The sequence below is a fragment of the Myotis nattereri genome (genome assembly GCF_964212035.1).
Source record: "Myotis nattereri genome assembly, chromosome: 16".
NCBI classification, from domain to species: domain Eukaryota; kingdom Metazoa; phylum Chordata; class Mammalia; order Chiroptera; family Vespertilionidae; genus Myotis; species Myotis nattereri.
In genome coordinates, this window is record NC_138091.1 from 20,856,525 (window position 1) to 20,869,401 (window position 12,877).

General features: G+C 46.5%; 1 protein-coding gene and 1 pseudogene across 2 annotated transcripts in view; one reads left to right on the forward strand and one right to left on the reverse strand.

Moving 5' to 3' along the window:
• Positions 1–12,877, forward strand: part of LOC308531825 (phosphofurin acidic cluster sorting protein 2-like) — a 185,539-nt pseudogene that overhangs the window by 110,900 nt on the left and 61,762 nt on the right. The window lies entirely within an intron of this gene.
• LOC308532564 (olfactory receptor 3A2-like) lies at positions 4,667–5,626 on the reverse strand (the record flags this gene model as incomplete). The annotated part of the gene is made up of 1 exon (XM_081110090.1): positions 4,667–5,626. Exon 1 carries the CDS (start codon positions 5,606–5,608, stop codon positions 4,667–4,669), a length of 942 nt encoding a protein of 313 aa, XP_080966216.1. The 5' UTR covers positions 5,609–5,626.

Here is a 12,877-nt window from a genome sequence, read left to right on the forward strand (position 1 = left end):
GCCTGCTGGTATTAGGTCAAACTGGCTCTCCAACATTTTTGAGGAGTCTCAGAGTGTTGGAGGGCACTCTGCAAAGTTGCTGTCAGTCAGCAGCTCCTGTGTTGAGTGTCTGCCTCCTGGTGGTCAGTTCACGTCATACCTATGGACAGTCAGTCATAGAGTCACTTAGCCTTTTATATATATATATAGACTAGAGGCCCGGTGCACAAATTCATGCCTGGGTGGGGTCCCTCGGCTTGGCCTGCGATTGGGGACAATCAGGGCTGCCTCGCCCAGTCCTATCTGGGCCAATCAGGGCCACCCAGGGGGAGGGACCTCAGGAGGTTGGCCTGCCACAGGAGGTTGACTGTGGGAGCACACTGACCACCAGGAGGCAGCTCCTAGTTGAGCATCTGCCCAGTGATGGTCAGTGCATGTCATAGTGACCAGTCGACTGTTCATTTGGTCGCTTAGGCTTTTATATAGAGAGACTAGAGGCCCGGTGCACGAAATTCGTGCCCTGGGGGGTGGGGTTCCCTCAGCCCAACCTGCCCCTCTCACAGTCTGGGAGCCGTCAGTGGATGTCCTACTGATGGCCACAGTCTGGCAGCAGTGGCTTGGAGCAGGAGTCCTGTGTCCCCACTGGGGGTCTTCCCCCAGCCACATTGGAGGCTCAGAGCAGGCACTGTGTGTGTGTGTGTGTGTGTGTGTGTGTCTGCTGGGGGCCTTCCCCCAGCCACACCATGGAGGCTGGGAGCAGGAGCCCCTCTGTGTTGATCTCTCAGGCTCCTGGCCTCCACTGCATGTTGTACTCTTCCTTGAGCTATGGCCAGGATGGGGGTGCTGCTGAAGGGACAGAACGGAACTTGAAAGAACTAAGCAGAACTAAGCAGAAATGCACCCTCCTCCCTCTTCAAGGACGAAGCAGGGACATGCTCTTCCTGCCCTCTCCTCTATCTTGTCTTGCAAGGCTGGGCCCTCAGCCCAAGCCGCCCCCCCCCCCCCCGAGAGTGACCACAAGAATGCTGGTATTGTCCTAGGATGGCTCCAACCTTCAGAATGTGATGGTCACTTCCTGACCCTTATGCTGTAAAACCCTGACCAATCTCTGTAACTCACGCCACCCCTAAAGCCCACCCCAAATAGCTAGCCCTATATAACCTCTGTTCTCCTGGGACACGCTCTCTCGCCTCACCGCTGTGCCGGATAGAGGCTGGGAGCCAATTCTAGAATTGATCAATAAAGACTCGTTGCTTTTGCATCGGAGGAGGCTCCCTGGTGGTGGATTATTGGGGACCCCGAGCTCTGGGCACAACACTGCTTGCAAGCCGGGCTTTCCTGCTCCCGGATCGCCATGGTGACCAGGGAGCAGGCCCAGCTGGGGGCTGCCCGCAGGCCGGGCTCGCTTTCCTGCTCCCGGATCACCATGGTGACCAGGGAGCAGGGGAAGTTTGGGGCTGCCCGCAGGCTGGGCTTGCTTTCCTGCTCCTGGATCAGGCACAGATGGGGTCTGCCTACAGGCTGCACTTTTCTACTTACTGATGGCTGGATCACCACAGTGACCCAGGGCCCAGCGGTGCTTTCCTGCTCTCCAATAGTCATAGGGTCCCGGCTGGGGTTGGGGCTTAGCAGTGTGGGGCTTAAGCGGCACGAGGGTCCAGGCTGGGGGCTCAGGTGACACACAGGGGTCCTGGCTGGGGGCGGGGCTTATGCCCCACTGCCCAGGGCTGCACATGGGGCCCAGATGGCAGCTCGCGCTATCCCACCGTGCCTGTAGTATAGGATAGAGGCCTGGTGCATGGGTGGGGCCTGGCTGGTTTGCCCTGAAAGTGTCCTGGATCAGGGTGGGGGTCCTGCTTGGGTGCCTGGCCAGCCTGGATGATGGGCTGATGGCTGTTTGCAGCTGGTCACACCCCCTTCAGGGTGGGGGTCCCCACTGGGGTGCCTGGCCAGTCTGGGTGAGGGCCTGAGAGCCGTTTTCATGCTGGAAGGCAACTTAAGCTCCCAGCCTCTCCTTTTTTTCTTTTTTTTTATTCTGGGATTTATTTACCTTCTATAGCTGTCACTGGAGCTGAGAACCGGCTCCAGCTCTGAGGGCTGAAAGCAGGTTTCTGGGTCTGTTTGGCTTCTATAATTGAAACTCTGTTGCCATCACTGCAGCTCTAAGCAATGAGGCCGAAGCTGGCTGAAAGCAGGTCTCTGGAGCTTGTTTCACTTTGATAATTGCAACATAGTTGCTTAGAATGCAGCTCAGAGGCTGGCAGTGGCAGGTGGGGAACGTTGGCTTCCTCTGTCACTGGAGCAAGCAAGCCTCCTATTCGCTTCAGCTGCATGGCTGCCAGCCGCCATCTTGGTTGACAGTTAATCTGCATAACCTGCTGATTAGCCAATGGGAGGGTGTCGGGGTTATGGTCAATTTGCATGTTTCTCTTTTATTAGATAGTATGGTAATTATAAGAATAGTGGAGTTTTGAAAATAAAGGGTGGTTTTTTCTTACAAGTCTTGAAAAAATAGAATGATGAACCTAGGTCAGCCAGCTAACAAGGTGTGTTGTGAAAACCAGGACACTTCCATAGCAACACTTAATGAGACATTAATCTTCAGCAGCCACAAGGCAGACAGTGCACAAAATCCAACCTTGGACCTAATTGTAAGGGTGGTAGAGCTATAAGGGATGATGAATGTGTAGCTTAGTTGCATCTCCTATGCTAAGTCCAGAGCCCTTAGAGGGAAGGGGTGAGATCTTGAGTCCTGGATGGGGAAATTTGAGAAGGTGAGCATGAGCATTTGGAATCCCCAAAATCAAATGTTCCTGAACTTGACTGGTAAAAGCATCCTTGCTCCCTAGCTAGAGGGAGTCCATTTTTTTTTAATTTATTAATTTTTTTTGCAAAGACCATGCAAAGGAGGTGATTCTCATCCTCCTCAAAAAGCTCTCCCATTTCGCCTCAGTGCCTCCAGAAAAATTAGGGTTAGGTCTAGGCATAAGAAAATCCCACCTATAATCCAAGAGAAAATAATTATCTCCTGAAAAGAATTCCCATAGCTGGCAGTGGCATGCTGAATAATGACCCCCAAAGATATCCAGGCCCTAATTCCTAAAATCAACTTTTGATATGGTGAAAAAGACTGTAGATTGTTAGGGGTCTTCAGCTAGGGAGCTTCTCCGATTTTATCCAAGAGAGCCCAAAAAGCAAGAGTCCGTATAATAGACAAGCAGAATTATTTTATTACAGAAGAGCAGAAGGCAATGTGATGAAGGAAGCAGAGATTGCAGTGATGTGGCCACAAGACAAAGGATGGATTCTCCCCTGGAGCCTCCAGGAAGAACTTTCCCTGCTGACACCTTGAAGGTGGCCCTTTAGGTCTCATTTTGGATTGGCCTCCAGACCATAAGCAAATAAATTCCTATTGGCTTAAGTCCCCAACTTTATGGTAATTTGGTAAAGGAGTAATAAGAAACTAATACACTGGCTACTATATCATGGCATAAACTGGAAGTTCCTACAGTTTATACAGGAGCAACATGGGAAAAGATCATGAGGAATGAAGGAGTAGATAGAATGTAAGGCTGAACAGGAAGAGTTCATTGAAATGGGAGCAGTTTTCAGGATTTAAGGGTTTAATCTTCTGGCAGGGATGCCTGGAGCTGGTCCCAATAAACTGCTGAGATGTCTCTTTGAAATTCAATATTGGTTATAGGGCTTCTGCAAGAACCACAGTCAGACCAAGTTTGGCAGAACTACCTGTGGGACCCTGTCTTCCTCCAAGTCCCTGTGTGGGCAAAAGTGTTCCTAGCCTATGCTTCAAAGGGTAAGAGCTGGATTGTGGGGTCACTTCAAGATCTTCAGTTGGACTGAGGTCAGTGGGCCTACCTCTGAGGACACAGAAGAAGAATGTGTCTTCTGACATTCTTCAGGATTGTGTGTTCAATTCCCAATAGGGGAACATATCTAGGCTGCGTCTTTGACCCCCCAGTGGGGGCATCTGTGGGAGGCAAACAATCAATGTTTCTCTCTCACATCAATATTTCTCTATTTCCCTCTCTCTAAAATCATTAAACATATCCTAGGATAAGGATTTTTTTTTAATTTACACACAGGAATCATGTTCTCCAGAGTTACTAGAGAACACATGACCATTCTTCTCCCATTTCTCCCCTCTATATTCCAGGGCATCTTTGTGTGATAAAAAGACATGAGCTGCATTTTTAGACTTGTAGAAGCCTGATGAAATAAGTAAAATAATCCTGATCTCTAGGCATATGTTTTATTACCAGACCAACTATACCTGAACTCCAGGGAATCAGATGACCCTCTGGTGGGAGAATTTGCAGGAATATTTGGGAAACCCAGGCTATAACCAAAGAGTCATTTCCTATGGGACTTGAACCTGTAGGCATTCAGGGCTTCCAAGGTTTCACTTCTACCCGGAAAAGGGAGCTCTCAGTGACTGAAGTTGTAATTTGTCAAGGGAACTGACAGCATTAATGTACATATTTATAAACTATAACTGGGCAAGGGTTCTTTGCGAAGCAATAACTATTATCCCTGCCAAAAAAAAAATCTTTACACTCAGAGAGATAGGAACAGTTCTGACTCATTTGTCCTAGTTACTGGCCCCAGAGGATTTCTCCTTGAGTCCAAAAAGAGAATAGGAGGAAGTGACAGTGGAACCCTAATTAAGTCAGTAATGCTTTCCTGTTATTACCCGCCAGAGGGCACCCTGCACAACAGGGTTCCTGAGGCTGTAGATAAGTGGGTTCAGCATGGGGTTGATAACTGTGTTGAAAATCCCAACCCCTTTATCTTTGTCTGAAGCCTCCTCTGTACCCAGACGCATGTAGTTGAAAATACCAGTTCCATACAAGAGGCCAACCACAGTGAGATGGGAGCTACATGTGAAAAAGGCTTTCTTCCTGCCCTCCACTGAGCGGATTCGTAGGATTGCAGCTGCTATGTGGATATAGGAGGTGACAATAAGAGTCAAGGGTGTACCTGCCATTATGACACCAGCAGCAAAGAGCAGCAGCTCATTGAGTTGGGTGCTGGAGCAAGAGAGTGGGAAGAGCTGTGGCAGGTCACAGTAGAAGTGATTGACCTCATTGGGACCACAGAAGTTGAGTGTAGTTAGGGCAATAGTGTGGATCAGTGCATTGGTGAGGGCACCGGCCCAGGACACAGCCACCAATATCCACTGGACTGAATGGCTCATGCGGGCGCTGTAGGTGAGGGGCCGGCAAATGGCAAGAAATCGGTCATAGGCCATGGCTGTCAACAGGAAGCAGTCCACACCAAGCAGAAGGTAGAAGAAAAATAGTTGGGAGAGGCAGGCATCATAGGAAATTGTACGCTTGTGGGACAGGAGACGACCCAACATTGCAGGGACAGTGACAGTGATACATCCAGCATCTAGAACTGATAGGTTCCCCAGGAAGAAGTACATGGGGGTGTGGAGTTTAGGCTCCACCAAGATGGCAGCCAGGATGCTGAGGTTGCCCCCAACTGTGAGCAGATAAGCAAAGAGGAAAAGTACAAAGACCAGAGACTGCAGCATCTCTGTTTCAACGAGGCCCAGCAGAATGAACTCAGTAACAGCAGTCCCATTGGTCGCAGCTTCTGGATCCATGAGTCCCTGTGAGGAAATGTCCCAGGCACGGAAGCATCAGTCCACCTAATGTATTTACTCCACATAAATGTTTTGAACTGAAGCATCTATCTTGTACAAAAACTACTGTTTGAAATTTTAATCCTTCTATCGTGGCTCCTGTAAATGCTTGCTTGCTTAAATAAGAAGAAAAAGATGAGTACTCCCATTCCAAAGAGGCCATAAACCTTCCCCAAAGAAAGTTATCAGTGCTTGTGCCAGGCCAGGCCTTTTTTTGAGGTCTCAAAGCCCCAGCTCATAGGGCTCTTTAAGAACTTGCAAAGGGGACCGGAAAATCCTATATTTGGGAGACAAAGAAGGTAAAAAGATATAAATAGGGAAACTTCCTCCATGTCGGGGCCCAGAAGTTGAAATACAGTTTTCTCTCAGCCTGCGCATAATAATAATAAAAATAATAATAATAAAGTCTAACCCAGGGGTGGGCAAACTTTTTGACTCGAGGGCCACAATAGGTTCTTAAACTGGACCGGAGGGCCAGAACAAAAGCATGGATGGAGTGTTTGTGTGAACTAATATAAATTCAAAGTAAATATCATTACATAAAAGGGTACGGTCTTATTTTTTTTTAGTTTTATTCATTTCAAATGGGCCGGATCCGACCCGTGGGCCATAGTTTGCCCACGGCTGGTCTAACCCCATCTCCCTAAGTGTTGCTTGATTCTTCTCCAGTCTTCTGTAACATTAATGGTTCTCTGAAACACTGGGAAATCTACCACACTTGACCTTTTTGGCCTCTGGTGAGTGGACTGGGCTTGGGGACCAGGGCTGCTGGATAGGCCTCCAGGAGGCGCGGCTCTGCTGATTTCGCAGAATTGAACTGGGGGACTCTGGGAGCTCCCAGACCTCAGCCCAGGACCCGGCTGGCATCTGGAGAGAGTGGACAGACACCTCTGGACCTTTTGACAGAATCAATAAGGTAGGGGCCCCAGTCAGTCAGGCCCACTCCAAGTGAGTGGTAGGGGGAGCTTGATCACCTCCCCGGAAGCCATACAGCTTCTTCAATCAATTAATCAGGAATGAGGTGGACTGTTTAAACTCTGAGTAAATATCTGGTAGAAGTCAAAAACTCAGATTGTCTGGTATATAAATGTAAGTGTGAGAGATTGTGTAAAGCGAAAGCTACATCGTGCCGTCTGGCTGTACACACAAGAGTATTTGTTATCTCTTTCTGTTGTTTAATTTGTTTAAAGATAGGGCAAACCCCACTTTAGGGGGAAGCCTAATTGTGTATAGTAAGGCTTAAGGCTGTGACGAACTGCTCCAGAGCGAGTGTGGGTGTGGGGTGGTGGTGGTGGGATTTGCTGGGTAGGATGGTAGGCTCTCAGCCTGCTGAGGTAGAGGAGCCCTGGGCTGTGGGACAGGGGGATGGTTGGAGAGATCAAGAGTAGTTAGTAAAGGAGGAGAATTTAAGATCCTCTGGGCTTAGAGTAAAGAGGAAAAATCTGTGAGGGAAAGAAACTGTTACAACTCAGACCATTTGCCTTGTTTCAGGACAGAGTAAATGGTTAATGCAGAAAGTGGGGATGGGGTGTTGGCTGTTAATTATGAAGTAGGGAGAGATAGGTTTTTGTTGATTTTCTACTGGCTGCAGACTGCTCTGCTGGTGTAGGAGTCTGGTCCGCAGCCTACCAGGTGTCTTATCTGAACTGCACTAGACTCAAGGTCACAAGTTTTCTGCATGTGCAGTAAATCTTTCTCTGCCACATATAGTTCTCTTTAACCCTTCCAATACTAAATTAGACCGATATAATATCCTTGAAATTACATAAGGAAAAAATCTAGCAGTCTTTACAAAAACAAGTTTTAATTTACCTGTTCTTAGTTTTATCACAGAAAGTCCAGGGCATGGTTATGCATTTGTAAAGGACATAGAAAAAAGGTTTAAAGACTAATTTGAAAGTATAAAATTTGTAAAGTTTGTATATATGATAAAAAGGAAAAGAGGAGAAAGATTTTTCTTCTCAAAACCAAGATGGCGGCATAGGTAAACACTGGAGTTAGCTGCCTTGAACAACCACTTCAAAAATACAACTAAAAGACGGAACGGACATCGCCCAGAACCACAGGAAGACTGGCTGAGGGGAAATTCTTCAACTAGAAGGAAAGAGAACAGCATACGAGACTCAGAGAAGGCGCAGTGTGGAAAATGCAAAGGTGCGGAGGTACGCATGGAGCGGGCTGGTAGCTGAGGGCGCGGTTGTCTTTTTCAATCGGGAGGGAGTCTCAGATTCTGAGCTCCAGTTCTCGGCCAGTCTCTAGGGACTCAGACTCAAACGGGAAAAGCCGGACTGTCTGGCATCGGTCGGAACGCGAGGGCAGCTTTCTCTCAGAGGTTTGCAGCGGTTGCTGGGACTCTGAGAGGCAGAGCCTCTGGGACAGGACTGAGAGCAGCCATAACGGCTCCCTCCACCCACTCTGTTGATCCAGTGTGACCCGCCCCGCCCCGCCCCGCCCCGCCCAAGACCTGCACAGAGCCATTTGCCAGATAGCCTCAGGCAAAGGCTAGATTAGCACCACCCTAGAGACATAAGTTTTCCCACTGCAGATACAGCTGACTCTCACAGCCAGTTGGCCTGGAGGTCAAATCCCCCTAGTATTAACTACAACAATCAAGGCTTAACTACAACAAGACTGCGCACAAAGACCACTAGGGGGTGCACCAAGAAAGCATAAAAAATGCGGAGACAAAGAAACAGGACAAAACTGTCAATGGAGGATATAGAGTTCAGAACCACACTTTTAAAGTCTCTCAAGAACTGTCTAGAAGCCGCCGATAAAGTTATTGAGATCTACAAGAAATCTAATGAGACCCTCGATGCTATGATAAAGAACCAACTAGAAATTAAGCAAACATGGACTGAAATAACGAATATTATATAGACTCCCAATAGCAGATCAGAGGAACGCAAGAATCAAGGCAAAGTTTTGAAATGCGAAGAAGCAAAAAACACCCAACCAGAAAAGCAAAATGAAAAAAGAATCCGAAAATATGAAGATAGTGTAAGGAGCCTCTGGGACAGCTTTAAGCATACCAACATCAGAATTATAGGGGTGCCAGAAGATGAGAGAGAGCAAGATATTGAAAACCTATTTGAAGAAATAATGACAGAAAACTTCCCCTACCTGGTGAAAGAAATAGACTTACAAGTCCAGGAAGCACAGAGAACCCCAAACAAAAGGAATCCAAAGAGGACCACACCAAGACACATCATAATTAAAATGCCAAGAGCAAAAGACAAAGAGAGAATCTTAAAAGCAGCAAGAGAAAGAAACTCGGTTACCTACAAGGGAATACCAATACGACTATCAGCTGATTTCTCAACAGAAACTTTGCAGGCCAGAAATATTCAAAGTGATGAATGCCAAGAACCTACAACCAAGATTACTTTATCCAGCAAACCTATCATTCAGAATTGAAGGTCAAATAAAGAGCTTCACAGATAAGGAAAAGCTAAAGGAGTTCATCACCACCAAACCAGTATTATATGAAATGCTGTAAGGTATCCTTTAAGAAGAGGAAGAAGAAGAAAAAGGTAAAGATACTAATTATGAACAACAAATATGCATCTATCAACAAGTGAATCTAAGAATCAAGTGAATAAATAATCTGATGAACAGAATGAACTGGTGATTATAATAGATTCAGAGACATAGAAATGGAATGGACTCACTATTCTTGGGGGGGGGGCGGGGAAAGGGGTGTGGGAGATGCGGGAAGAGACTGGACAAAAATTGTGCACCTATGGATGAGGACAGTTGGGGGGTAAGGGCAGAGGGTGGGGTGGGAACTGGGTTGAGGGGAGCTATGGGGGGGAAAAAAAGAGGAACAAATGTAATAATCTGAACAATAAAGATTTAATTTTAAAAAAAAGGAAAAGAGAAATGTCAAAAAGAAATCAAATTAATGTTATCATAATCATCTATTCACGAACCCCCGTCTACCCTGGTTATATATCTTGTATGTCTTGTTTGGCTTGCCATTTTCAGTTATTTATTAGGATCCTCATAGAGTACATAACCTGGTCTTTCCCTTCCTCCCTCACTCCTGATCCTGACAGCATCTGTAACTGGATTAAAGATCTTTTCTTTCAGGAGGCTTCCAGGCTTTCAGTCCACAAGAAATTTCCCTGCAAACCCTTGTCATCCTCTGCCTTCTTTTCTAGGCCTTCTAAGAGTCATTTTTCTCCACAGGTCAGACCCCAGCCTCCGGGAGGGAGGATGCTACAGTAGTAGTCTGTAGTTTTCGCTGAAACTCCTGCTATTTCTATTTCTCCCTCTGTAGGAATTGTCTTCCTCTGGCTCACAATAGGAAAGGGGACAAGCAATGGGCCCTGGAATCTGTGAAAGTGGCTGAGGATGAAGCTGATAAAGTTTCCCATTTGTAAGTGTGCTGAAAGGGGACAGGTAGGAAGGAGAGAGGGCTAGATGCCCCATTCTGGCAAAGGAGCCTGCAGAGAAGGCTGCAGTCTCTGCCAGAAAAGAGGACAGGCGGCATAGTGGGGCCTGAACCCTAAGCCACCACTGCAGGAGCACTTTGCTATGTGCAAACTGTCTCTCCCTGCAGCCCCAGCTGTGTTTGGCTCACCACTAGGAGCCAAGCAGTGGAGAAAGACAAGGATGGCAAGGCCCTATAACTGATAAACAGGGTTAACTGGATAGGGCGAAGGGAAGACATACTCCCTAAACAAAAGACCTAAGAACAGCTCAGAACTTTCAGACTCTGCCAGAGAGAAGGAGTCTGACTGAGGGACTAGCCGAGACCCCGTTGGGATAGGAGGACCAGAGGTTGTATATTGAACTTATACACTATAGTTTGCTGGGCATAAATCCAAGCCCAGTTGTATAAAGGTTAAGCTACCTATATACAGCAAACAACTTTCTCCCATGCCAGAATGCATTTTTGAGAAATTGGACAGACTGCATTTGTGGCTAGAAAGAAAAACTGGCCACCATACACAGCCCTGACACTGGCCTGCAGAAAACTGTATAATAGACTTAGGTGATGCCTGTGTCTTCATGGACATGACTCCAGAGATACAAGGACAGTTTTGATTTCTGTGGGAAGGTCAAAAATAGACTTTAGTCACCTCCCTGAGATTTTTGTATAGCCCTACCACATGTCATGTTTAATAGCAGAAGGTTTAGCTGCCAGAAGCGGCTGCAGTGCCAATGTTATACGTCATTATGTAAATATATTAAATATATTATTTTAACCTTTAATTCTCTTGCATATTTAAATACAGTTGCCAAAAGGGCAGGTACCCAAATGGGCAAGGAAAAATACCCATCAGGTTTTGGTCTCTATTGAGAGACAGTTGGCAGCCTGTATACTGCCTTGCAGGCCTGTGTGACCATGCCCATGTCAGGGGTGGCACAAACCTCAACTTAGGAAACTGGGAGAGGCCTGTTTGGAACAGAGGGAAGTTGTGAAGTGGTGAATACTAACCCTCTGTAACAGGAATTACAGACCCCGTGAGATCCTGTGACATGTGAGACCCTGTAAAGAAATAAAGCTCCCTTAGTCATTCTGAGAGGATGTGTCACCCCTCCCAGAAACCATATTTAGTTTAAGGACAAGTCAAGGAGAGGGAGCCCTACTACAGGGACAGCTGTGACTATCTATTTAAGTGTAGACACATTTTAAATTTCTTCTTGCCATTTAAAGACAGTTACTGTTTTGTTATAATACATTTAGAAAAATAGTACTCTGAAGAATCCATAAAAAAGACTGACAAGGAAAATCAGAAGATTTAAAAGCAGGTCTGTATATTTTTCTCCTTATATAATTCCTCTGAAATTTGGTAATACATAATAAATAAATCATGGCAATACATTTCTTTGCATAAATTCAATAAGACCGGTTTCCAATAGTGGTTTCATTAACCGAAAAACTTTGACTGGAGTATCATGTTTTAAAGAGCCCTGTCTGAACTCTGAAGACTTGAAGACAATCAAAATGCCATGGGGAAAACCTGGTATCCTGCTTGGTAGCCCTGAAAATGCATGGCACTGGAGCGTCAGGCCCATACCCTGCCATCGCTGGTGGTTGGTCAGAGTAGAAGCGGAGCAATAAGGGCAGCTCCGTGTCCCTGCAGAACCACCACACACTCTAGGCCACTGTGAGCAGGAGGGCTGCTGAGATGGGCCTTGAAGCCTAGGGCGTGGGCCCAGATGGAGTCCCTGCAGGTGAGGGATTCACCTAACTCAGTAGCTACTGCAGGCAGGCCTGACTGCAGCTGGAGGGCTTGGCTTCCTGGCCCTGTGGGGCACATTAAGTCTCAATCATGAAATTCTGGCAAATGTAGTCAGTTACCATTCTTGTTGCAAACAATCAGGCCAAGTTGAATACAATAGATAAATTAGTCTTAATTTAGCTCTTTTAATAAACATAAGGGTAATTTTAAGGAGAAAAATTCTATTTCAATAGAAGTTGTTAGAACTATAATATTTTTTTCCCTTCCACCGGACCATGTGTTACAGTTTGTCTCCACCAGGACACAAGCCCACCTCCTTCTGTGCCCAGGCCTCATCGTCCCCATGACAGACAGCACGGATCTCTTGGCTCTGAAAGAAAACTCTGTCCCTCTTAAGCATGGAAGTAGCCAGAGGACCCACTGACGTCCATTTTCCCTAACAGATTCAGAGCCAGGATCCTTGAAGTAATTATTAGGTAGTAAGACAGACATGAGCAGAGTAAGGACGATGGGCCAACCAGCACTACCAAATGTAACTAAGTCTTTCCACCTCTACATATGTGGGACAAGGGGCATAGCCAAAGGGGTACTCACCCAAAGTCTCGGCCCCTAAAAAAAAGTCTGGTAGCCTACTTATCCAAAAGACTTGACCCCATTGTTGCCGGGGTTCTTGTTCCAGCATTAAGAAGAGTTCAGCAATCTGGAAAAGGAGCTGTGCATAACTTAAGGAGTCCAGAGACAAAATATAATTTTGAAAGGCATTTGGGGGTCAGAGGATCCTAGTTTAAAGGAAACTAAGATCTCCTCATCTCTGGAACCCATGCTCTTTATTAACACAATTTGTCTTGAAGTGAGGCAGAGATATACACTTCAAAGGGTCAGGGTTTCCTATACAGAGTCCATTGTCAGAATGGGGAGAATTAGCCTACGGCTGTTCAGGTGTTTGGCCAGTAGGAGGCAATAACATGTAGATTAAGGTGCCCTGAGCTGTCTGGCAGCAAGCAATCCATCCTTTTCAGGTTTGGGGAAATGCCTT